This window comes from Vulpes vulpes, chromosome 5 (assembly GCF_048418805.1).
Source record: "Vulpes vulpes isolate BD-2025 chromosome 5, VulVul3, whole genome shotgun sequence".
In the NCBI taxonomy this organism is placed as follows: Eukaryota; Metazoa; Chordata; class Mammalia; order Carnivora; family Canidae; genus Vulpes; species Vulpes vulpes.
Window position 1 is genome coordinate 140,304,060 of NC_132784.1, and position 26,647 is coordinate 140,330,706.

At 52.2% G+C, this 26,647-nt stretch overlaps 1 protein-coding gene across 1 annotated transcript; it reads right to left on the reverse strand.

Moving 5' to 3' along the window:
- Positions 1-2,341: 2,341 nt before the first annotated feature.
- On the reverse strand, positions 2,342-18,772 carry LOC112925854 (ATP-binding cassette sub-family A member 13-like). The gene is made up of 10 exons (XM_072760178.1): positions 14,019-18,772; positions 10,068-11,873; positions 6,852-6,958; positions 6,531-6,574; positions 6,354-6,466; positions 5,609-5,721; positions 5,052-5,226; positions 4,558-4,668; positions 3,631-4,292; positions 2,342-2,514 (listed from the first exon to the last, which is right to left on the reverse strand). Exons 1-10 carry the CDS (start codon positions 18,770-18,772, stop codon positions 2,342-2,344), a joined length of 8,058 nt encoding a protein of 2,685 aa, XP_072616279.1.
- Between the last annotated feature and the right edge of the window lie 7,875 nt (positions 18,773-26,647).

The following is a 26,647-nucleotide window of genomic DNA, read 5'->3' on the forward strand; positions in this document are numbered from 1 at the left end:
TCCTACCACGCGGAGGATCAGGGAGGGAGTTTCCCGAACGCCCCGCACAAGCGTGTGGGTGCATCACGGGCGCTGAGAACCGTCGGCTCGGCGGACGGGAAGCTCCCTCCCACTCGGGGGTGCCAGGACGTCCCGGGCTCCCCTGAGCCCGAACACGCCGTCCCGTAGCGCAACTTCCCCTCCACATGGTCTCTGCCGATGGCCCATGTCCTGGGGGGGGGGGGGCCACCCTCGGTGACGACGCGGACCCGGAGGAGCCTCCTTACCCTCGGCTGCCGTGACGTTGCTCAGGAAGGTCAGCCCGGGGTGCCGAGCCCGCCAGGCCCTCTGGAAGCCGTGGGCCAACCTACAACGGCAGGAAGCCAGAGCTGACGCGAGCGACACGGAGCAGCAGAAGCGGGTCTGAGCGGGAGCCCCCGGGAATCACCCGGCCCGCGTCTCCCAGTGCCCTCCGGTGCCGGCGCCCGCGGCCACCCCGACTCCAGCAGGGTCCCCGGAGCCCCGGCGGCGACGATGCCTCATAAGCGTCTTCCCACGAATGTGGAAAGGTCACCGGCCCGTGAACAGACGGCCCCGGCCCGTACGTACGTGGGCACGAGCCGCTGGGCCGCGAGCAGCGGCGACGGGCACTCGCAGCCCCGGCTGGCCGCGGGCTCCAGGCCACCCCTGAGACGCCGCAGGGAGGCGGACAGGTTCCGGCCCAGGCTCTCACAGCTCAGCCGAAGGGGCGAGGACCACACGGTCCGTATTTCCTAGAGAAACAGAAGGTCCAGTCAGAGCGCGCGCTCGTGGGGCTCCCGTCCGTCTCCTCGCGCTCGGCCGGCGCTCAGCACACCCGGGGCGGCCGGTGGGGAGGAAGGCGTCCGAGGTACGTCGACCCGCAACAGAGTATTCCTGCCAAACGCGGCTTCCGACGCCTTCCCTCGAGACCACCAGGAGCTTCCCTCGCAAAGGAGGCCGTGGCTCGCGGGGCCACGCGGAGACACACACCCCGCGAGGGGACTCCGCTCCCCGGAGGTCGTCCTCGCAGCCATGGGCGCGGCCGCAGGCGGGTCGGGCTGGGGCTGCAGGTCTGAGCCCGCGGGAGCCGCACAGGGACGCGCACCCCGTGCTCCGCAGGGACACTGCAGCCCTCGGGGGTCAACGCGGCTGGGACCCGGGGACGCGGTCAGAGGCCCCGGCCGACCAAGTCCACGAGCTCCGCATCTGGACTCCCTGCTTCACAGTCCAGCGCACTTTGTGTCCCGTCTCCGCTGAGCTCCGTGCTGAGGGCGGCAGGGAGCCGGCGAGAGCTGGTCCCCGTCCCGACCACCGGCTCCGCGGGGCGCTCCCTCCCGGGGACCCCCACGCCGGCGCCGACAGCGCCCCCCGGGCTGTTGGCCAGACGCCGTCTGCCGGCCGCGGGCCCGGGGCACCTTCCAGCGAGCCGGACGGTATTTCGGTTCCTAAGAGCCTCGCTCCTGCAGGCCTGGCCCCGCCCTCGAGGCCCCGCGTCCCAGAGGCAGGGCCTCGAGCTTCCCCTCGGACGGCTCGGTCGCTGCCAGCCAGGGACGAGCCGGGGCTTCGGGGCGGCGGAGAGCGAGGACCCTGCTCCGTGGCCGCGAGCCCCACGCGGTACTCCCGAAGCATCTCTCAGGGCTTCTTCGTGTGGATCCACGTTATTACGGGACGGAGGTCCCCTCGGCCCGGGAGGGAGGGAGAGTCGGACGGTCCCAATGCGTCGGCCGCCTGGCGGCCCGGGCGCGTCACCTGCTGCTCCCTGGGCCCCACCCGGGTCACCAAGACGAGGCTGCGGCCGTCCCTCCTGGCAGCCGGCTCCCCGCGCTCCCCGCCGCCCTCGCTCGGAGCCCACGACGGGCTGGGGAACGTTCAAGAAGTGGCTCTCTGGGGAAAAAGCTCTTATCGGTAGAATTTCTCCACCTCCGTGGTATACACGGCGTCAGCACGGCCGCGTTCGGGCCCCACAGCGCTGGTGACGGCTGCGTACGGGGGCAGGACAGCGACCAGGTCAGGAGCCCACACGGCCACGCTGGTCGGCGGAGAGTCTGCCTCCGGCTCGGGCACAACCTCAGGCCCTGGGATCGAATCCCGCTTCTAGGCCCTGCTCAGCAGGGAGCCTGCCTCTCCCTCTGCCCCTGCTCTTGCTCGTCCCCTCTCTCACTCTGATAAGTAAGTAAAATTCAAAAAAAACACTACAGCAATTAGGAATTGTGCTGTTGAGGCTCAGGGGCCAGCGTGTGGGGTTCCGGAGACCCGACACCCCGCGCAGGAGCGCCTGGGCCCGCCCCCGGGGACCCTGGCCGACGCCTCGGGGACGAGGGCCGCGGGCTAACAGTTCAGCTCAGACCCACCGGGCGGCTCCGCGCAGCTCCAGGGACCCGCGGGGACGACAAACCTCGTAGTGGTCCAGCCCCCAGGCGGCCGCCCGGAGAACAGGGACAAGGAGACGCCGCGTCCCGTCTTGCTTGCAGCTCAGAGCAGCGCACAGAACGTCCCTGGTCAGGGAAGGGTTATCTGCAGGGGAAACACAGGGACAGACAGGTCAGCCGGGAACATTCGGAAACCCCTGGAAACGCCTGCAAACAATCCAGTCCCCGGGGTTACAGACTCATCGACATCCTGGGATCATCAAAACGCACATTCAGGGCAGGAAAGGGGAAGCCGTGGCTTCGGAGTCGCAGACGTCTGGGTATTTTTAGGGGGTAAATGTTCAGAAACGGTGCACCTGCTCCCCCCACGGCCGGGCCCCCTTCCGCAGCCCTTTGGGCAGGTCCCGATGCAGCAGATGTGCCCGGGGCCGTCTCGGTGCCCCGACCGCCCTGGAGGGGCCGTGGGCAGCACCTCTGCGACTATCAAGGTGCCCCGGCTTGAGGGCGCTTTATCCCCACGGTCGGTCGGTGCAAGGCCCCCGGGACCCCCCAACCTCGCGGCCCAGCCCCAGGTCATGGGGCCCCTGCTCAGGGGACACGGCAGGTGATGGCGGCGACGTCTCACGGTGCGGAGCCCTGCCCCTGGGAAGCCGCCCTTGGCCGTTACCGAGGTCAGAACTGCTTCACCGAACTTCACGGCCAGGGCTCCGTTCGCCCGGCACACACCGCACACCCGCTTCCTCCCAAATAGCCTAGAAGAGACATTTGAATGGGGACGCCCGGGGTTGAGCGTCTGCCTTCGGCCCAGGGCGTGACCCCGGGGTCCTGGGATCAAGTCCCACGTCGGGCTCCCTGCATGGAGCCTGCTTCTCCCTCTGCCTGTGCCTCTGCCTCTCTCTCTCTCTCTCTCTCTCTCTCTCTCCTTGTCTCATGAATAAATAAATAAAATCTTTAAAAAAAAAAAAAAAGAAACATTGCAAACTAAAGGTAAGAGTAAAAGCTCCCCCCGGGCACCCATGCCGCCCAGCCCCACAGCCTTGCACATACTACGGGCTTAAGATAGTTTGTGACTTTCTGGCATGTTCTTCCTCCCGATGCTTTTTAACCGCTGATGTGACCAAAACCCTCCAAGCCTGTCTAGGAGTTAGTGGGATGGTTCGGAGCTCAGGGCCGGGCCCCGACAAGCAGGTGCAGAGGCAGCGCGGCCGAGCTGGAGCCCCACTGCCCCCCGGCGCCGCAGCCCGCACAGGCCTGCGCTCACCTGAGATGACCCGAAAGGACCTCTGCTCGACGTCCCAGGAGAGGACGCTGACCCCCGCGCATTTACCGGCGCCGAGGGCCCAGGGGTGAGCACACCGGCCCGGCGGCACCAGGGCCTCAACCCAGCAGTGGCCCCAGGTCGGCTCGGCCCCGTGCCCAGACTGCGCACGACGGTTCCACGGAGCAGCTCGCGAAGCCCCTCGACTCGGAGACTCTGGCACTGCCCCCGGGCCCGTCCCCAGGGCCCGAGGCTCCTGCTCAGCAAAGGCCGCCCTGCTGCCCCCCACCCGGGGCTGCTGTCCCCCTGGGTCCCCGAAGCGGCCAGCCCGGGAGCCACCACCCGAGGGGACGCTCCTCGGGAGCCCGTGTTCCGTCCCAGGAGACTCTCTGCTCCGTGAAGACGGCGGAGCCCGGGCCTTGGACACCACCTCTGCCCTCCCGTACGGTGTCCACGGGACTCGCCCATCTCGTGTGCACCGCAGGGAGCGGCCCAAGGACCCTGCTGGCTCCCTGTGCTCCCCCTGCAGCCCCTGCACAACCCACAGCCTCCCCCAGCACCGAGCCCGCCCCTCGGCGCCCCTAGCGGGCAACTGCACGCCCTGGGCAAGCGCGCAGGCCCTTTGCTCGGGGCTCGTACCCCGTCGCTGCTCGCCCCGGCCGCACCTTCGCACCCAACAGGCGCCTGCTCAACGGTGGCGCCTTGCTCATCACCCAAAGTGAGAGGTGTTGTCAGGAGCAGCGAAAACTTTAAAATACCTTTTTTCTGGTTTTGCAGAAAGTCCAGTTGTGCTTCTCACATGATCACATTGTTTCTCCAAAATAATTTTAAAAAAAAAGTTTTAAACTCCCAGTGACCCTCGAGCAACACGGACTTGAGCTGCGTGGGTCAGAGTTACACGTGGGTCTTGGCTGCACGAGGGGCCCGTACCCCGCTCTGTTCAAGGGCCCACAGGACACGCAGCGCAGGATGGACCCAAAGTCGTGCTGTGCGGAAGCGACCACCCGAGAGCCGCGTTTGCTTAGTTTCTCATTAATGTCGCTATTTCCCGGATTTTGAGCACAGATATCCTGACCCTAAAACCTGCAAAATGTGTCTCCTGAGTAATGTCCCCCGGAACACGGCAGCGTCTCCCTTTGGGATGAACGAATCCCCGGCTTTGAATGAGACGCGACGGCGTGTTCAGGAGTCGCGTTACCCGGACCTGCAAGGGCGTCAGGCGCTCCGGTGAAGCACCACTGGCCGCGGCTCTAGGCCGGGTCCAGGTCCACCCGCGTTTTCCTGCTCTGAACTGACCAGCGGGACGGGTGGGCGCGGGGCCCGGCGGCCGGGCAGGGTCAGGCCGGGGGCGACTGCGGGCTGCCGTCAGGGCTGTCCTGCACGTTCCCAGGCACGCCTGCCGCCCCGTGCCCCCGGCCCCCCACCTGCTGCGGTGCTCCTCCTGGCCCTGGACGCGTCGGATGCCCCGCTCTGGCTCTGCAGCCCCACTGGCCTCGGGGACCCTCCCGCCGGCCACCCCCAGCCTCCTCTGCTGGGGACGGCCCCCGACCGCTGCGCTCCCAGGTCCTGGCAACCCGCTCCCACTCCCCAGGCTTCGATCTGTCAATTTGGCAAACCAGAAGGTCAAAGAGGCCCAGTCCCTCCGGTTCCGGGAGCCCGTCAGGCCACACGGCCCGTCCTCCAGCGACAGTTCTCAGAGGTTTCAAGTATTCGATCTGGAGCCCAGAAATGATGACTTTTCTGGTGGTGACACCAGATGGACACGCGAACTACGTATATTTTGCAAAACACTACGGTATTTTGCACAGCAAGTCACGGCCCGAGCGCTCTTCCTTGTGTGTGATGCGCGGCGGGGACCCGGGCGCCCACCCCAGATCCTCACCCGCCGAGCCGGTCCCGCCCTCCTGCTGCAGGTGACAGGGACGCCAGGCCAGGACGAGCCCGAGTTCCCTTGAAATGAAATCACACGTTCAGAACTGACTGTGCGGCCAATGCAGCGGCAGGTCCACCCCCTTAACAGCTGCGCCGCAGAACACGGCCCGGCTTCCGTGCAGGCCACTGAAGGCCACTACGTCGGACCCTGGCCGGTACTCTCTGAGAAGCACAGGATGCCCACGTGTCTGCAGGTGGCCGGGTTCAAGGTCAACCGAGCATTTGGGACGCAGGAAAAAGATGCAATTTGCCGTTTACCCTTGCAGGCTCCCTTGCACCGAAAACACCCGCAGCCTAAGTGTCCCGGGGTAGTGAACGCTTGATATGCAACAGAATCGCCAGCGTTTGCAACATCTCTAATCGGAAATAGAGATTTACTTTTAAAAAAAGGAAAAGAAAAATCGACACGGGTGTGCAGCTGGAGACAGCGGGGCCTCCGCCTGGATGCACTCGCGTGATCACAACGGGCCACCGGCTTGCCAGGGTGGCCACGCTGCGGACGAGGGGACGCCGCTCCGGTCCCTGCACCCTGAGGCCTAGCAGCACTGAGAGCCGTGCGGCCCCGCTCGGGACGCGCCGTGGGGGAGCGGCGAGGGGCGTGCACAGGGGCATCACCCAAACAGCGGCAGTCCGGGCCTGGGCTCAGACCCACTGCGCGCGCTGCACAAAGTCTAACAACCCGGTCACCCTGTCGGGCAGCTCACGTGTGCCCCAGCCGCGTCAGGATGATTGCACGACAAAACACAGCCGTGGGCTTGGCCTCCGGATCCCCGCAGGTGAATTAGCTCACTTACGAGATAAATTCGGGGTTCTGCGGGAGTGCAGACGCGTGCCCGATGCCACGGAGACAGAGCTGAGGGAGCCGCAGATCCCGCTCCCCGGGGAAGGAGGACATGGCCATGGCGGGCTACGGAGGACGGGGACAGCGTGGGGGTCTCTCTGCATACACGGGTGGAATGTGACTTCCGCACCGGGCGCACGGGAGAGAAGACACGGTTGCTGCTCTCAAGGACCACTGACCCCCAAGGATGGAGGCGCAGGAGTAAGGGCAAGACAACCGCACGCGACAGCTTGCTCGGCGTGGCTGCGGCAGAGAGAGGGAGGCCTTCCTCCCGGAAGAGCGGGCCTCGGCCCCAGGCCACAGACCCCGGCCGGCCCTCGGGTGGAGATGAGGATGCACGGACCACGAGCAAAGACAGACCGAGAGGCCAGCTCAGGGGCAGAGACGGGGCTGCTCGCCCCGGCTGGGGACGGGCACAGAGATGAGCGACCCTCGCCACACGCGCACCCACCTGCAATGATGATGAGCACACGTAGAGCCAGCGCCGTCGCCTTCTGCAGGGTCTCGACGGCTCCCGGGGGCTTCCGCAGCTGCTGGAAGACCTGACACACTGCCACACTGAGGGATAAAACAGACCGCGACATCACACAGTGCTCGCGCATCACTGCCGGGTGCGAGACCGAAGTCCTACCCGTCCCACGTGGGCTCCAGGCACCTACGCAGCAGGGCCCACCCCGAGGACACACGGGGCCCCCGTTCTGTGAGCACGGACTCTGCCCGGGAGGCCAGACGCTCCTTTGACGAAAAGGGTCAGGAATTCAGATTTCCTTTTTTTTTTCTTGAACCCCAAGTGGCTCATGTCCCACCTGGAGATGAGCCAATACCCTTTCCAAAACCCGAAAGCGTCCTCAGCATCCGACACAGCTGAGCAGATAAACCACACCGTCTGCAAAGCCACTTGCAAAGGAATTTAACGAAATCTGTTTATTCTTTTTTTTTTTTTTTTTTTTTGACACTGTGGGTCACATCCCCTGATGGAGAGCACAACTGCCCAAGGAAGTTTCCTGAAATTCCTTGAAAAGGAACATCCTTGGGCAGCCCGGGTGGCTCAGCAGTTCAGCACTGCCTGCAGCCCAGGGCATGATCCTGGGGACCCAGGATCGAGTCCCGTGTCGGGCTCCCTGCAGGAGCCTGCTGCTTCCTCTGCCTGTGCCTCTGCTTCTCTCTCTGTCTCAAGAATAAATAAATAAAATCAAAAAAAAAAAAAGAAAGAAAGAAAGAGAGAGAGAGAGAAAGAAAGAAAGAAAGAAAGAAAGAAAGAAAGAAAGAAAGAAAGAAAGAAAGAAAAGGAACATCCTTGGGCTGGGCAACCCGGGTGCCTCAGCGGTTTAGCGCCGTCTGCAGCCCAGGGCGTGATCCTGGAGACCCGGGATCGAGTCCCACATCGGGCTCCCTGCAGGGAGCCTGCTTCTCCCTCTGCCTGTGTCTCTGCCTCTATGTCTATCGTAAATAAATAAATAAATCTTTAAAAAAAAATCTTAAAAAGCACAAAACGTCTGCATGGTTCTACGAGCCGATTGCAGGTTCGAGAGAGCGCGACGCTGTTCAATACTTTCGGAGGTAAAGCAGAATAACACAGAGTCCTCTGGGGACGCCAGGCACAGGGGCAGTGGTTGCTCTAAACTTGGGAATGAACAAAATAAAGAGGTTTTATTTTTGGATATGATAAAAAATATAGTTGAACTGGAGAATATTTGGTGGGGGCAGGAAATGGTTATTCCTGAATTGAGTTTTAGTGCCATAGAAAGACAGACATAACTATCATTTCTGGCCAAATCACCCATGATGGTGTGTAGAGCCCTATGCTAATCAGCAGCTGGTATTACATATTTTGGTAAATTGTGGGATTTTCGTTACTACATTTCAGTTGTGCCTACAAGATCACTGACCCGGAAGTGAGAGTGATGATTTCTTTTTCTGTACAAAGGCCATGTACCGTCTCACTCAGTAGGTGTATTGTACTGCAAGACACCGAATTGCCCCAAATCTGGGCTTCTCAGCCTCCAAAATGAAGACCCCCTGTGGTGGGGACCAGCATTTCACAAACTAGAGCACGCTCACGGATCGCCTGGGCGTCTGGGTAGACCGCAGGCCCTCGGTGGGCAGGTTGGGGCATGCAGGGGACCTGCTCACAGGTGAGCTGCCGGCCCCATGAGCTCACGCTACAGAGCAAAGGGCTCCACCAGGCCTCAAACCCATGACCCCTGGGATTACCTATTCTGAACATTTTTTTGTCTTCCCCATTGAAGAAGCCAATGATAAAAAGAGTGAAAACAGAGAAGGAAAGCACTTAATGGCTAAGACATGGGGAACCCAGCCTTGTGACCTTAGTGGCCACACAGCCAGGTCACAGCCAATTCGTTTCCAGTCGTGGGGCACAGTGTAAGCTCCGTGCCCGGAGAAATGGCAACATCAGGCGGAAACTGGAGTTGGTGGAGCAGAGGGATTGCCGGGACCACCTCTGCTCACATGGAAATTCACAGCAGAGCCTAAAATCTGACGCCGTGTGGTCTGGGATCAGAGGCAACGCAGACGTGAAGCGAGAAGCTCTGAAAGCCAGCGTGCAAATTTTGAAGCAGCGATAGTTCTTCCTGCCAGGAGACCCTTGTCCCACTGACCGAGGAAATCCTGAGTTACCAAAGATGCTGCATTCAAGCCGCAGCCCTTAGCAGCAGAACCAGCAGGGAATAGGTCAGGCTCTCTGGCCGAGGAGCGAGGGTCTGGTGGCACCTCCCGTCTCCCTGTGGGACAATGAGAAAGGCAGGGACAGGCAGGGACCCTGGACCACCCAACTGTACTGACACACAGGAAGGAGGAAGGATGGCGTGGACAGAGCCGCGTCTCAGAGACTGCACACCCAGGACACAAATCCTCCAGCCTGAGGCAGCAGAAGCTTCCAGAACGTGACCAGAGCAGGGCTCCCCTGACCTGCCTCAGGGTTGAGGGCAGTGCTTGGAGGTGGATCAACCTAGGGAGAGAAAAAGCCAGGGCGCCTGGCTGGCTCAGTCGGTAGAGCCGGCGACTCTTGATCTCAGGACTGTAAATCTGAGCCCCATGTTGGGTGCAGAGATTACTTAAAAGTAAAATTTTTAAAGAGAAAAGAAGGTAAATAAATAAATAAATAAATAATAAAACATTTAAAAAAATTTTTTAATTAAAAAAAAAAAGAGAGAGAGAGAAAAGAAGGCAAGAGCTGCCTGTCCTTTTCCAGGGATGGTGACAACTAAAAGCACAGTTTTCAGCCTTATATTCCTATTGGCCTGTCAGAGAGTAGGACCTGTGGGAGCCCGAGTATATGAATGGAGACGCTGTGTATGTACCTCACTCAGGACAAGTGAATACAGTAAGAAGAAGGTTTTACTTTTGAAAATGGAATAGTGAAAAAAATAAATTAATTTAAAAAAGAAAAAAGAAAAGAAAAGAAAATGGAATAGCGTCCTTTCAAACACTCTTGGGTAAATCCAAAACACGTTTGAATGCCGAATCACCAGGCAAGTCGTGAAGACGCTAGACTCAAGGCACCGGGTGTTGAAGGAAGCCCCAGTGGGCAACCAAGGTAAAGTCAAGAAGCCTTCCTAACCTGGTTCCAGGCCATTCCTACATAGTCTTGTTTTATAGTTACTGCAAGGAGGGGGGCAAAAAGGAGGTGAATCAGGTGTTTTATTACCTTTGATCCATCAGCGGGACGTCTTGCCAGTAGTCCACCAATTCAATTAATCCCTTCAGGTACTTCTCGAAACCTGAAAACGGTTCGAGGATGTAAGGAAAATCAGGCATCGGGACCGTCTCCTCTTTTCCCACTGTGATCTTCTTTCCAGTGGCTGCATTCATAAAACTCTCAAAAATGGGCTGGAACACAGTTCTCATGGAATTTATCCACTGAGAATCGTTGAGCGGAAGGTCTTCCCCCACGAATGCCATCCTCCTCAACAGGGCCTGGACCGCTTCTTCGAGCTGTTGATGCGTTACATCCTGAATCAGAGAGAAGTTGGAAAACAAAGCTCCACTGACATCATCTCTTCCACCGGAGGCCTCTCCAGCTGTCTCTATGGATTTCAAAAGGTGGTCTGGATGCGGAGCGAATGTCAGCGACAGATTAAAAATGCTCCAGTCGTCCTTCTCTAAGTCACTCCGAAGAGCTTCCAAGGTGCGACCAATCACTGTTCTCAAGTAAGTCCCGATTTCCGTGCTGTCTTGTGAGAACATTTCATTAAAAAACAGGATCACTTCCCGGGTTCTTTCCCATTTTGTATCTTGAGGGTAACTACGCGTGCGAAGTGGCTTCGGATGTAAGAAGTCTATCTGGTTGAGGATATTATTTATGGGATCTAAGCAATCCAAAATTTCCTCCCATAGGTTAACAGAACCCGTAGCAGATATTCGAGTCCCATTACTGAAAGCTGCCATAAGAGGCTCCATGGTTCCCAAGTGGCTTTTCACAGAAGTTAAAAATTCAACAATTTCTTTCAAAATATCAGAAAAGTCCTTGGACTGGTTCACATAGGAGAATGTGCTTGAGGAAGTGTTGACAGTATCAGCGTCTTGTGAAATATAAGGCTTGACGCCGATCATCCCAAAAGCCAAGTCAATGAATGGCGTCAACAAGTCATTTATATTTTCGGACGTGAAACGGTCTACATTCTGCAAGGCAGTTAATTCGTTCACAGTATTTCGGACTCTTTGCTGCAAAATGGAATAGAGGCTGTCGAAGAACTTCATAGTGTCACTGGTATTGGAGATGGAATGGGTTTCAGACATGGTGGCCATCTTCCTGGCAACTTTCTGGGCTCGCCCCACAAGTTCCACGGCGGAGGTCACTGAGGCGGCAAGATGGCTCATGTCAGCGATGTCCCTCACCAGCATGGTCAGGGTATCCGACATTTCCAAGAGGGGGCCTGGGGCACCACTCTCTCCACCAGCTCCTGAGATGACACCCAGCAATCCCTCAGTAATTTCTAACGTTGCTCTGTTTCTTAGAGGAAATGGATTATTTGCAAAGGGAAGCAAACCAGTTAGATTAGCGAGTATAACTCCTCGGAGTGTTGGACACGAGTCACGGAAGCCCTGGAGAGGAGAGGTCACAAGCTCGTCCATGAGACGCGCTAACTCTGTGGAAGCTTCTCTCACGAGCCGAAGAGCTGATCTGAGGTCATGACTTAGTTGGAGGAGATCCTCAGAGCTGTTCAAGTGGAAGAGCAACCGACTGACGACCGCAAGAAACTCCGAATTATTTTCAGTCTTATTTTCCCCTGGGGTTTCCCTTAGAAGAGCATTAAATAAATCTCTCATGAACTTTGCTCCTCGACCTTTATCAAAATAAAATTCTCCATTGTCTAAAATATATGAACTTTTGATTAGACGATTTAGAGTCTCCTTTAAACTCAAGAAAATGCTCATCAGACGGTCTTCTTTGGAGGTGGTAAGAAATTGATCCAGTGTCAGAATTTCTAGATTTTTATCCTTTGGGACAAAACTGTAAATAAATATTTATTAAATTTCATGTTTAGTAGTGGGGAGATTAAAGCCTAGAGTCATATCTTTGTTTCATAGTAGGAACACAGACAGATCACACTGGCTACAAGGTGACACGCTCACACACATTCCAGATGAAAATTAGTTATTTTGGAGCCAAATAATGAAAAGGATGGAGGAATTTCACAGGCAATCCCATTATGATGCCTCACACCTAGCCACTTCAAAAGCCACATACTTCAGTTTTAGAAAAGACAGGAAGGTGAGATCAAGATAAGCTGCTTCTCGCTGCAAGAGGAACATCTTTCCGAACGTTCCAAGTCCCAGCAAATCGCTCAGACGGGGGTGGCGCTGCGATGTGTCAGTGGGGCGGGGGGACAGCCCATTCCATGTCACTCCTGGAGGGTGAGAAGGTGGATTCCCTCACAAGAGTAGAGGAGGACAGGAAGCCAGTGGCCCTACCGCAGCATCAACACTAACCCAGGTGCTGCTGGGAAGCTATTCTGCAGGTGCGGTTAAAACCCCTGATGAGTAAACTCTGACTTAGTGAGACAGTGTCCTGGGCGGACCCTACTCTATCAGTTAGAGGGCCTCCGGAGCGTGCCTAGAACCCCCCTGGCCCAGCAACTGCTCTTCCCAATCACCACCCCCGAAAACCTTTTCCTGTGGGCAGTACGACGCCCCCCTTGGGATCCCACCTGCCTGTGAGCGTCCCTTCCGACTCTGCACCTGCTTAGCCCGCGGCCAGAAAGGACAGGAGCCAGCTCCTTCCTTGAATTAAATCCTTGCTCTGACTGGGTGTTATTCTGTGTGTTGGCAAATTGAACACCAATAAAAAATAAATTTATTATTAAATAAATAAATAAATAAATAAATAAATAAATAAATAAATAAATCCTTGCTCTGCCTCTGTTTCTGTGGTTGTGCCCTGCCTGACACAGACATCACAGAATGAGCTAGGGTATCCCTCCGGCCTTTTCACTGGCAAGCTTCAAATAGAATGAAAAAACAATGTGACTATCAGTTTTATAAGTTTTTTTAAAGATTTTTTTTTTATTGAGAAAGAGAGAGAGCATGAGCAGAGGGAGAGGGAGAAGCAGGCTCCCCGTGGAGCAGGAAGCCCAACACGGGGCCCAATTCCAGGACATTGGGATCATGACCTGAGCCAAAGGCAGATGCTTTACCAACTGAGCCACCCAGGTGCCCTCAGTTTGAGAATTTTAGGTTAATTGGCATGAAAATATTTAAACCCCTCACTGGTGATGAGACAGTTATTACATCTATTCTAATTATGAGCATGTATATGCATACACATATATAAAAACTAATGCTTAAGTTCCACATAAAATAGAACTTCTATAACTATCTTCAGAACCCAAAAATGTAAGAAAGCATTAGTGATTAATGGCCAGGGGCTAGGTTTCCATAAGTGCTTACTACTCAGATGACAATCATCAAAATTATTTCGCTTTGGTATTTTAATAAAATGTCCATTAAAACATCCAAGGTGATAGGTATAAAAGTGCTGTTATTGGTATGTATATGCTTCAGGAAATAAAAGTCAACTGTAACATAGAATAACCTCATTTACTACACAAAAGTAGATGGGCGCCTGGCTGGCACAGTTGGTTCAGCATCCAACTATCGATTTCAGCTCGGATCGTGATCTCAGGGCTGTGAGATCGAGCCCCTTATTGACTCCGTACTCCTTGCAAAGGAGTCTGCTTGAGATTCTCTCTCCCTCTCCGCTCCCTCCCCCACTCAGCATTCTCTCTCCCTTTCTCTCTCTCAGTAAGTAAACCTTAAAAAAAAAAAAATGGGGCAACCGGGGTGGCTCAGCAGTTTAGCACCGCCTTTGGCCCAAGGCCTGATCCTGGAGACCCGGGATGGAGTCCCACGTCGGGCTCCCTGCAGGGAGCTTCCTTCTCCCTCTGCCTGTGTCTCTGCCTCTTTCTCTGTTTCTCATGAAGAAAGAAAAAGAAAAGAAAAAAAGAAAGAAAAGAAAAGAAAAGAAAAGAGAAAAAAAAAGAAAAGAAGAAAAGAAAAAAGAAAAGAAAAGAAAAGAAAAGAAAGAAAAGAAAAGAAAAGAAAAGAAAAGAAAAGAAAAGAAAAAAGAAAGAAACCCTTTAAAAAAAAGTAGACTCACCTCATCTCTGCAACGATGTCTTTGTGGAAGGCCTTTAGCAGAAGAGATATTTTGTCCTCAGAATTTTCCTCTGGTAAAACTGAGAAGAATGTTTTCAAAACCTGTTCCACGGAATCCACCATGCTTCTTGGAGGCAGGATTATTCTCTCGCCGTTTTCTGACGGCGTCTGGTTCAAGGCGAGCTCGATGAAATTCATTATGTGAAGGTCAGTATCACTTGAATTTGAGGCTTCCTCTGGAGAACTCCCGGCTAATGTATTGATTGAGTTAATTAAGAAACTTTCAAAAAGGAGCGGAACAAGGGAGAAATTAGTTAGCTGGTCTTGGCTTAACAGCTGAGTAAGATGGGCAACATCAAAATGACCTTCCCTAGAGATGATTTTGAGTAAACCCAAAAAGGTAGCAATGTCTTTGGTCCACAAAGCTAGATCATCAGGTGAACTCCCATTGGCCATAAGCAGAAATAATGTTTGAATCATTTCAGAGTCATCTTGGTTTGCCCCTTTATGAAGCCAGTTTTTTACAACCGACAGAAAATCTTCAGTGATTTCTGATGTCTTCAAAGACGATGACCCCAGGCTTTCAAAAAAATGGGCGAGTTGCAAAGTTACGTTTTGAAGAGTCTCTGAATTAATCATCTGAATTTCTTTGATAATTTCAGAGAGCAGAGGTGTGTTAGGAAAGTCGTGGCTTAGATCTGCCATGATTCGTTCAAGCTCAAGCCTTAGTCCCTCAAAGTAAGAAGAGTTGTAAGCCGCTTCTCTTTTTTTAGTAAAACTTGATGATGCTTCCAAACTACTGCCCGTCAGGTTGGCATCTAGAAATGTCACGAATGGAGGATCTAGGGAACGGGTACTATTTTCTGGTTGCTGATCCCCAGAAGGCAATTTCATGATCTTTTCCAAAATTAAGGAAATCTTATTTCGAACAGATGCCTCTGTGCCCTCGCTAATGTTAAGGATCTTGTTTAAACCAGCTAGTTTATCAAGAAAGTTTTCATCTAACGGAATTTTTGTAAAGTTAACGTTTTTTAATTGTGCTATGATCTGCGAAGCAATTTGCTTTATGGGGCCACTGGGACAAAGTTCGGAGATACTGTCATTGCTTTGATTTTCAGAAGACGGGACGTACGGCAACGCTCTATGCCAAAATTCTTGCATGGTTTTCACAAGCGATGTTTTAACATGGAAGACCTCAGAGAGCTCTAGAAGAATGGAATTCCAGTCCACTAGTTCACGAATTACACAGACCATCTTCCTAGAAATCTCCTCCTGCGAGCCTTCATCCGGACACTGCAAACCGACCGGGGGAGAGAGGTGGAGGTGGTTGAGCACACTGGCCACTTTACTGTAAAAGGAAGACGATGTGAGCTCACGGGATTTACAGGCGTCTAACTTGGGGCTCTGCCGAAACCCAGAAGCTGTGTGATTCCAGCACCAAATCACAGGAAGGCAGGTTAAAGCCTCAGAAAGAATTTCCGGTTTCTCTGATATTAATTCGACTGTGTCCAAAAGAGTCTTTATCGCGATAGCAAAGTCTTCCTTGGTGACACTGGAAATGCTTATGCCATGAAGGAGAGTGAAGTTGTAGACATCCTTGAGGACTTCGGTGAGGTTTTTGTCGACTCCCCTCTGCAGGAGCCTCACGGCATGAGGAAGCACATAGTACGTGTCTACCACAGCGTTGACGTCATCCTTAGGGAACAAGCGTGAGAACTTCAGCAGATGATTGACATTCCAAGCACGTGAGCTGTCCACAAATTTTTCCACCAAGCCAACAAGCAAGTTGGCCCCCAGGCTGCGAGCACCTAACCTACTGACATTCTTCAAGAAATCCGTTAGGCTTTCACTCACTTGCTCAAGTTGGTCGACCAGCAGGTCTATGTCCGTCTTCTTGAGAGTGCGCAGGAGAGAAGCTACCTTCTTGAAAACTTGAATGTCACCCGGATCTTGTGGGATCTTGTGAAGAACTGAGGGTGTCAGGGAGTTGAACACATCTCTAATCAGTTGGATACCAAGACCTACAGCGTTCATGATTTCATGAGGAATTATTTGTGGTGGATTTTGGAGGTCATGAGAGAAGTTGAAGGCAAGGTAGCTGGCTAATTGATAAATCGAATTGCCCAAGCTGTTGACGTCCTTTTCTTTTGGACTGGTAGCAAATATATTTAAAAACTTTACAGACGTAGAAGAGGAGTCATTTTCTAGGATGTTACTGGCAATTTCTTTCATAAGTTTCTGAATTTCCTTCCCCAGAGCTACTAAATGCCGCCAAAGATGTGTAAACTGGCTAGGTATGTCATCTGACAGTTCTGCGGGTCTTAGAATTAATTCAGTAAAACGTTTCCAGTTGGACTGAGATATAAAGTCAAAATCTCTTGTCAGGTTGTTGATAATCATCCTTACTTGGTTTGTGGAATCATTTAAAAGAGTTAGTAAGATCTCAAATTTGGGTACCTTCTCCTTTTCAAAGATTGCAGTGAGCATTGCACTCAGAAAGTCAGTTACATTTTTCAATACGATATTCACACAATTTATGTCTGACTTATTCCATGAGCAGGGAGATTCCTTTATATTTAGAATCCAAGTAACAAGGTTCAATGTAGAGTTAATTTTGTCTCCCACATCTCCGAAACTCCTCCAGTTACCCTGAGGAGAGCCTTGTGCAACACCGGAATTATACATCATGTACAGATGGTTCATGAGGTCTACCCAGGCAATGCATCCCTTCAGGCTGCTGATCGTGTCCTCGGAGGAAAATGTGGAATTTAGCACAGCCAGAATACGTAATGTCCTCTGTGATGTATTTACATGTAAAAAGCCATCTTCCAAAATAAACTCAGTAATGTTTTGGAAAATATTGGCACAGGACAATAAATCTTGGTCATGTGACACATTTTGAAGCAATAACATTGTTTCTCTGAGCTGGGTGAGGACACTTTCAAATTTCACTCCATAATCTGTGACATTATTTGAAAGAAAGTGATTTATCAGTCGTACGTTTCTGTTGATGTATTCGGAGGTATTAGTGCTTAACTCCATGAAAACGTCAAGCAGAGAATAGAAAAATTCTCTGCTTGCACTTGTGTTTAATGGAAGTGTCTTTAGCTGATGCAGGGCAGTTTCCATGGTGAAAAGGGATTTCCCTACTTGGCCAGGGCTAAGTGACTTTACCCAAAATAATGCATCACCTAATACTACCCAGAGATCTCTGAGGGTCAAAAAATCATCCCAGTCATGAAAGCCGTCAGCCTGAGTTACATTCTTAAACAAATCCAGTACGAGCCTGGCAGGGCGATGGGTGGGAAATATTCCCTGGCAGCTTTCAGAAATTTTCACATCACTTTCCAATTCATCCAGAAGCTGAGTGAGACCAACATGAAGAGGAATGAAAACATTCATGTCAAACTGTAATATCTGAGATAGGTTTCCCAAGATTTCAGTCCACATTTGAAGCCATGAGGCGGTACAGTGAACGGCCGTTAACTCATTGAACGTACTGCCATTTGCCGAGAGGTTTGAAAGAATTTGTGTCCATGGAAGGATAAATGAAGACCCTCTCTCTGTTGAGTAATCCATGGAAGAGATGTTCTTATTATCCAAAGCAAAGCATTCATCACCCGACAGGGCTTCTACTGATCCGTTGAAGAGCTGGCTCATGTATTGAAAGAAAGAAATACGGAAATCTTCATCTACCATGAGCAGCTGCTTGAGGCCTGTCAACGTGGCATGGATCACTTCCAGTTCTGGGCCCTCTGTAGACACCAGGGATTGAGCTTGAAGCTCCAAGTAGTTAAAAATTGAAAGCAACTGCTGACAGTAAGATCCGTCAGAAAGTCCCTCCAGAACCCCTGTTGTCTCGTATAAAAATGCAAATGCTTTACTGATGTTTTGGAAATTAAATTGCTTTATGATATCCAAAATGTGTTTTGAGGTTTGTGCAAGAAAAGATAGCAAAGGCTCTGTGCTCTGAATGCTCAAGAGTTTATAAATATGTTGGAAACACGAAGAATAAAATTGCAGAAGCAAAGCTGAATCTTTGTCGTGGAAGATATTTAGATATATCTGAGTCAAGATTGTATCAACTTCTCGTTTTTCAGGCTCAGAAAGGGCTGAGAAAAGTTCAGATGCATTCCTTATAGCGTAGACTGTGTCCAGAGCTTTGGAGACTTGTCCCTGCTTCAGAAACCCGAATTCATAGAGACCGCTTATCACAGTCTCACTTACATGTACAAAGTCCATTTCCACAGCTGGCGATTGAGGCCAGTCTGAATGGAACAACTGGGAAAAGTTAAGGCTCTTGCTAAGGACCCTCGCATCTTCCGGGACAGAAAAATTAAGAAGTGTAGGCAAGGTTTCCAATTTCATTCTTTCTCCTTTTGAAATGCCATACATCCACAATTCCAGGAGCTTGGGATTAATTTCAAAAAGTACTAATTCCATAAATCTTAACATATTGTTTGATTCCTTCTTTATCCAGAGATGTTCAAGAGTTTCTATTTTGTCAATCACTGCTTTGCCAAATTCCAAGAGTTTCTGACTATCAATAGCAGATGGGTCTCTCTTTAAACTTCGTAAACGATTTATCCACAGATGGCTCGTGTTCAAAAGAGTCTCAGTGAGGGATGGGGCGTCGTGCAATTTGGGCATACTGGGTGAGTCGAAAGGATCAGGCAATAATTTCTCCAAAAATCCCACAAAAGATAAAAAATAGTCTATTTGCTCGTCCTCGAGGGAATGCAACTTCTTTTCCATCATAAGAAGTTCCTTTGTGGAATTCAAGACCCTACAATAGTAATGGAATTGTCTTAGTACCCAAAAATAAATAAATAAGTAAATTCAAGACAAATTCAACTTACTGAATTTTCAAAGTAATACACTTATCTACAGCAAAACATAATTGGACTATTTACTACACAATATATTTTGCAACTGGAATTAAGTTAATTTGAACATCTGGAAGTGTTGTAGAAAACCACAATTCAGACGCATAGATATAACTCAAAATCTGGGCAGCCCGGGGGGCTCAGCGGTTTAGTGCCACTGCCTTCAGCCCAGGGTGTGATCCTGGAGACCCGGGATCGAGTCCTGGAGACCCAGGATCAAGTCCTGGAGACCCGGGATGGAGTCCCATGTCTGGCTCCCTGCATGGAGCCTGCTTCTCCCTATGCCTGTGTCTCTCATGAATAAATAAAATCTTAAAAAAAAAAAAAAAAAAGATATAACTCAAAATCTGCTTCCTGCACCAAAAACAATAAATTTTACATTTTGTACTCCATGATTTCTTTTGTAGGATCGTTAAAGCTAAGATTGCTGTGTATGCCAGAAGAATCTCAGGATTCAATTCCTGTTGCGTCTCCCAATGTCTTGGCTACAGAGGGAGTCCAATGGCAAAGTGTGTCAGAAACTACCCCCTATGATTTAAGGACAACTCCTGGAATGGCCTGTTCTGGGAGATATTCCAGTGCTCCTGAAACAATGCGGTACTTCCCACCACTAGAAACTCATGATTGTAGGTCATGTACCCTCTCTCCGGGTGTCTACTTGTGAAATACAAAGAGTTCTCAGAGGAGCAACTCAGCAGTTATGATAGGTCCATACCTGTAATACAAGTCCACACCTGGAGAAGTCACTAACTCAGGAGCCACCAGCCCACTTTTTAAATCACTGGGGCTCTACGTGTTTCAGAGTTTAGAAAGACGACATAAAGGGCACATGGGTGACTTGGTTGTCTGAGCATCTGACTCTTGATTTTGGCTCCGGTCATGATCTCAGAGTCATGAGATCGAGCCCCAAATGGGTCTCCGTGTAGAGCATGGAGTCTGCTTGAGAGTCTCTCTCCCTCTCCCCCTGTCCCTCCTCTGCTTGTGATCTCTCGACCTCTCTAAATAAAAATAAATAAAACCTTAAAAAAAAAAAAAGACATGGTGCATGCACCAGGCAGAGGGAGAGGGAGAAGCAGACTCCCCGCTGAGCAGGGAGCCCGATGTGGGGCTCGATCTCATGACCTTGAGATCATGACCTGAGCCCAAGGGCAGACACTTAACCAACTGAGCCACCCAGGTACCCCTCGAGGGCTCAGTCAGTTAAGAGTCCAGCTGTTGTTTTGTGCAGGTCCTGATCGCGGGGTCATGAGATAGAGGTCCACGTGGGGCTCCACACTCAGCGCAGAGTCTGCAGCAGACTCTCTCCCTCACCCTCTTCCACTCCCCCCAGCATTCTCTCTCTCTCTCTCTCTCTCTCTCTCTCTCTCAAATAGATAAATAAATCTTAAACTATACATGATAGCTAGGGCACCTGGCCGGCTTAGTCAGTAGAGCAGACAACTCTTGATCTCAGGGTTGTGAGTTCATGCCCCACATCGGATGTAGAGCTTACTTTAAAAGAATAAGTAAAACGAAAAGCTCATCCTTTTAAATAAATAAATAAACAAACAAACAAACTATATACAATGTCCATAATTATACATAAAAATCGCCACCTCAGTGCACATGCCAAAGTAGCAGAGCCTCATACAACCTGGCAGTGCTTGTTCCAAAGGTCATTTCTCTCCCCAAAATCTCTAGAACTACCAGAATCTTAAATCACTGATTCCCTGTCTAACGTAAGCAACTGGATGACAGTATTATTCCAACATTCCATCTTCGGAGCAGCTATTATAAGTTACGCTTTGGAAAGAAAATCTTATTATTATCATCTGTATTTCTCTTCAAAATCCATGGAAACATGAGTCATTACATTGTATGGAGCAAATATTATCAAACACCTAACAGGAAACGCCTCATCAACAGCCACATCAAAAAAAAAAAAAAAAAAAAAAAAAAAAACAGCCACATCAGGAGCTCACATTTTAAAGCAAGTGCTTATTGGGCCCCCGGGTGGCGCAGCGTGTTAAGCGTCCCACTCCCGACTTTGGCTCCAGTCGTGATCTCAAGGTTATGAGATCGAGCCCCTCATCAGGCTCTGAGAGGGACCTGGAGTCTGCTCAAGATTCTCTCTTCCTCTCCCTCTGCTCCTCCCCCCAACTGACACTCTCTCGCATTATCTCTAAATAATAATAACTACACAAATAAATAAGTAAATAAAGCAAGTGTTTCTATAAGTAGGTTTCGTCTTTAGATAATAGTTAAATCAAAACCTGGAAATTAAATTCTGAAAACTCACCTAGAGATGGAAGCAGCTGGAGACTTGAGGAAGTTACTCAAAAATGTGAAATAATTATCAGTGATGACTTCCCAATCCATGTTTTCTCCATAACAAGGCGACTCCTCAGAGAAAGCTAAATGGAAAGGCATTTCATATATTGATTTTTAGTTGGACACAACAGTCAAATCTGCCAAAGTGAAAAACACTATAGTGGTTCGGTTAATCCTGGTTGAAAATAAAGCAAAAGGTTTGAAATCCTTGAGAGTTGGCTTCCACTTCTGGCAAAGGTCAAATACCACTGGCCATCAAGCAGCATAGACGGTGATCCATAGAAAACAGAAAGTACGTAAGGTGAGACCCAGGATTTCTAGAAGTTTGGTCTTTTCTCATTTTAAACAAGCTGTTTCTGGGGCTCCAGGATGGCTCAGTCGGTTAAGCCTTTGGCTTAGGTCATGATTCCAGGGTCCTGGGATTGAGCCCGGACTCAGGCTCCCTGCTCAGCTTCTCCCTCTCCCTCTTCTCCCTCTCCCTCAGCGCTCCCTCTGCGTGTTCTCTCTCTCTCTCTAATAAAATCTTTTTAAAATAGGAAAACAAAGCAGCAAGCACAAAATAAGGATAAATCATGTTTGAAAAAAAATAATAAAATAATAATGTTTGGCATCAAAAATCACTGGGCAGGGGATCCCTGGGTGGCTCAGCAGTTTAGCGCCACCTTCAGCCCAGGGCGTGATCCTGGAGTCCCGGGATCGAGTCCTCCGTCGGGCTCCCTGCGTGGAGCCTGCTTCTCCCTCTGCCTGGGTCTCTGCCTCTCTCTCTCTCTCTGTCTCTCATGAATAAATAAATAAAATCTTTAAAAAAAAATCACTGGGCATATAAAGAAGCAGAAAGATGTGACCCATGGTTAGGACAAAAACATAATCAAAATAACCCAGAACAGTATGCCATTGGCACAAAAATAGACACATGGATCAATGAAACAGAATAGAGACCTCAGAAAATAAGCCTGCACTTATAGGGTCAATTAACCTGCAACAAAGGAGGCAAGAGCAGACAACGGGTAAAAGGCTCCTTAACAAGTGGAGTCGGGAGTACCGGCCGCCACATGCAGACGAGTGAACCGTCCACTTTCTTACACTGAGCACAAGAAAAACCTCAGAATACACCAAAGATCTAAATGTGAGACCTGAACCCGTAAAACTCCCGACAGAAAACCTAGACAATAAATTCTTGGACAGTGGTCTTAGCAATATTTTTTTTGGATCTGTCTCCTCACAGACGGGCCACAAAATAAAACTATCAAGACTCCATCAAACTGAAACGCTTCTGCACAGCAAAGGAAACCCCATTAATAAAACAAAAAGGCAACCTACTGGACTGGAGAAGGGATTTACGGAGGATACTTCCAGTGAGGAGCCAATGCCCAAAATACATGAAGAACTCCTTCTACTCAACAACAAAAAAACAATGATTAAAAATGGGCAGCTGACCCCGGTAGACATTTTTCCAGAGAAGACAGACAGATGGTCAACAAGCAGGAAAAAACATGCTCCACGTCACTCATTATCAGGGAAATGCTAAAGAGGGGCCCTTGGGGGCTCAGCTGGTTAAGGGTCTGCCTTGGGCTCAGGTCCCGATGCGGGGGGGCCTGGGATCCAGCCCCGCGTCGGGCTCCCTGCTCAGGGGGGAGCCTGCCTCTCCCTCTCCCTCTCCCTCTCCCTCTCCCTCTCCCTCTCCCTCTCCCTCTCCCTGTCCCTCTGCCGCTCCCCAGCCTGTGCTCTCTCTGTCTCCCTGTCAAATAAATACATAAAATCCTTAAAAATAAATGGAAGCCAAGTCAAGGGTTGAGGTGAAGACCGAATGAAAGAACTGAAACAAAACACAGTAAATGTTGTGATTGTCAATATTATTGAGGCTTCCGAACCCACACTTCTCACTGAAGGTCACTCTTCACAGCCAGTGTTTCTGGAAAAACCGGCAAAATAACGAAGCGAAGTTACAGCGCAGGACGAGCACCCAACAGGAGCGTCAGCCGTCGGCCCAGCCGGCTGCCAAGTGCAGAACTCGTGTGGCCTGCGCAGGTGGAGAGACCCGACGTGGGGGGGGTCTGACGCCGACCTCCACAGCCGGGGGTCCCTGGTGGCCCCTAAAAGCACTAGTTGGGGTGTGGAGGGTCCTCAAAAAGTCCCCAAGAGAGCTGCCCTGCTGGGTATTCATCCAAAGGCCACGAGAGTAGATTCGAAGGGGCACCCGCCCCCAGCGCTGCAGCAGCAGCAACAGCCAAATAGAGCAACAGCCCCGTGTCCTTGCTGGATGCTAAGGGGGTGGTGCGGGCACCCACTACGGAAGATACCAGCCATCGAAAGGAAGATCTTGCCACCGCGACAACGTGGGCAGAACTGGAGCGTGTTCTGCTCAGCCAAGGAAGCCACCCAGAGGGGGACAAATACAGCGATTCACCACATACTAGGAGCAAAGGGAAGGGGAGGGAGACAGACCCTTCACTGTAGGGAAGGCCTGCTGGTGGGGGTGAGGGGAGGGGAGGGGAGGGGGAGCGGGGGACGGGGACGAAGGAGCGCACCCGTCCTGATGACACCCGGCGACACAGGCAACTGCTGGATCGCCGTCCTGCACACCTGAGACTAGTATTATCCTGTAGGTTAGCACACTGGAATCTAACAAAAAACTAAAAACAACAACAACAAAAACCAAACGGCTGTTTGAGGAGGATGGACACGATTAGGGGGATGTGAGCACGGAGCAGGGACACAGCCTCCCTGCCCCACTGCACGTGGAGGCAGCAGGTGTTCCGAGGGGAAGCCGTGGTGTGCACGGCGCACAGACAACCAGGGCCAGGGTGGACTCCGGGGCGGGCCAGACCCAGGCCACCAGCCCTCCACCAGGTGCCACCCCACCAGCATCTTCCCAGAAAAGGAGGCCTTTGGAACGAGAGAGAACACCCGCCTGTGGGTCGTGCAGTGGCAAACGCATCAAATTTGCATTTGAGGGGATTTTGGGGTTTGAGGACGCCACAGGAACAGGGGAGCTGCCCGGCCCGGGGTGCTGCCCCAGGAAGCAGGGTGAGCCGAACATCCGGGCCCCGGAGGGACTGTTAGGAACGCGGCGTGGTCATCACGGTGGCGAGTGACACCTGGCGAGCCTGTGCTCTCAGCTCCCCTTTAGTCGTCTCTGAGGAGCAAGGGGGCCACGAATGGGGGACAAGTGCCCACGTTCCCGTAGTGGAGGCCCCGACTCACCAGGTGGGTGGTTTGGGAGCCTTCCATGCATGTGCACGTAGCAGACCAGTTCACGGGTCTTGCGGATGAGTCCCAGGAAGGCTCCCCGGTAGGCTGTTTCCTCCAGGGACAGCTGTACTTCCTCCAGGGTGTGAAATACCCTGCAACAGAGGAGTCCAGGGACAGCTGACGTCTCCTCGCGGTCCCCCAGAAGACACACCAGTACAGATTCATCCAGACGCAAACATACACGCGCGCCGGGCGGTCCACTCGGTCAGAAGTTGGAACCTTTGCGACAGTTTCCTCAATAGCTATCTGACTGCTTACGGATTCCCTCAGCCTGATTTGAAAAGTGAGGGGAAACCACTCGCAGAAACACACGGCACGTAAGACCCCGCAAATCAAGAGAATAGAAAAGCGGAAAATAGAAGGACACAATACGGAATCAACTGTGGAGTCCAGAACCTTGTGAAAGATGAAGTCAATGGTCAACCTTTAAAAGACTTGTTTAATTTTTTTTGTATTTTTATCTTATTTTTTTTAAAGATGTGCTTACTTATTAGACAGAGACGGGGAGGGGGGCGCATGCACACAAGCAGGGGAGGGGCGGACGGAGAGTCTCACGCTGACGCCCCACTCAGCACGGAGCCCAACGTGGGGCTCGATCTCACGACCCTGAGGCCACGGCCTGCGCCAAAACCAGGAGTCAGGTGCTCAACCTGCTGAGCCACCCAGGCGCCCCTAATTTTTTGTATTTTTAAATATTTTCCAATAGTACCAAGTAGGTCCTTTTTTTTAGGTTAAAAAAAAAGGATCAAAAAAAAAAAAAAAGGATCATACCTCCCCCTCAAAACAGAATATACTAGAAATAGAGGATGCTTAAATTAAAAAAAAAAAAAAAAAAAAAAAAAGGGATCCCTGGGTGGCGCAGCGGTTTGGCGCCTGCCTTTGGCCCAGGGCGCAATCCTGGAGACCCGGGATCGAATCCCATGTCAGGCTCCCAGTGCATGGAGCCTGCTTCTCCTCTGCCTGTGTCTCTGCCTCTCTCTCTCTCTCTGTGACTATCATAAATTAAAAAAAAAGAAAAAAGAAAAAAAAAGAAATAGAGGATGCTACGTTGACCCCTCTGGAGGGCGGCTAGCCCCCCCGGTTCTCAGCTATTCTGCTGCACGCGGGCTTACACTGCAGCGAGAAGCCGATCCCGACAGTCCGCAGCAAGGTCACCGTCCCCGGGTGAGGCAGCAGGTCCCAGCAGGTGCAGGAGCCTCCGGCAGGAAAGGGCCGCGGCCGCCAGCTGCGCCTCCACCTCCGGCCAGCCCAGAAGTCCTCCGGGTACCGACACCGGCGTATCTGTGCGCCCGGTGATGACCTCTTGCAAAAGGTGACCCTTGACAGGAGAAGAGACACGCTGTGACCCAGGGAGCCAGGCCGGGCGGCGCGGAGAGGCCCTCCCCGCCGCTCACTCCCCACAGGCTGCCTTGAACTGTGACGGAGACGCAGCTGGTGGGCCTCCGAGGAGCCCCGGGGCCTCAGGGACCATCCTGGATCCGAAGCCCTAGCCCCGCACCGCGGCTCACCCAGGACAGGCAGGAGGGACCGTGTGCCCAGCGCCGCTGTGGTCGGACCTGTGTCCCGGGAGCCGCGCTGCAGGTACCCCGGGCTGGGCTGCGACACTACATCCAGCCACACCCAGAAGGTACAGGTGCCCCGGGCAGCGCGGCCGACGGGGTGACAAACGGAACCGGTCGCAGGGAGAAAGAAATGGTGGCTGCTACTGGAATGTTCCGTGCTCGGTGGGAACGATCACCTTTCCTAACAAGCGCTCCCCACTGTTGAGCGCTCAGCAGGCGGCACGAGCGGTGAAGGCCGGCCGGCTGTGCCTCCGCCCCGGCTGCCTGACGCCTGGAGACACGGGCCGTCTTGACATTTGCAGCTGGGGCTGGAGAGGACGGGGAGCCGGGAAGCCAGGGGAGCACAGGGCCGCATCAGAAAGTTGGGGGGCTCCTGGTGAAAGCCCGCAACTGTTGGGAGGTCTGGCAGGATGGGGGCCCACGCCCTCCCAGTGTGGCCAATGCATGGGCCGCAGGGGCATTTGGCACCACACGGGGAGCCAGCCCCTAAAACGAGCCCGGGGGCTTCCGCAGATGAGATCAGAGGCGGCTACTCACCGCGTCCTCTGCTGACCTCAGGAGCTTGTTCAGGACGCTGGTCTCGTTGGAGAAGCCGCGGGGACACGGGAGGGCCGCCCTCC

Bases quoted from the DNA above. Each gene is read 5' to 3' on its own strand.
- LOC112925854 (XM_072760178.1), bottom strand. From the start codon at position 18,772: ATGGAAAAGAAGTTGCATTCCCTCGAGGACGAGCAAATAGACTATTTT. The intron at 11,874-14,018 runs GTGAGTCTACTT...ATTTATTTACAG, and splicing joins GACATCGTTGCAGAGATGAG to TTTTGTCCCAAAGGATAAAA. The intron at 5,227-5,608 runs GTCAGTTCTGAA...CCAAATTGACAG, and splicing joins GCCGCTGCATTGGCCGCACA to ATCGAAGCCTGGGGAGTGGG.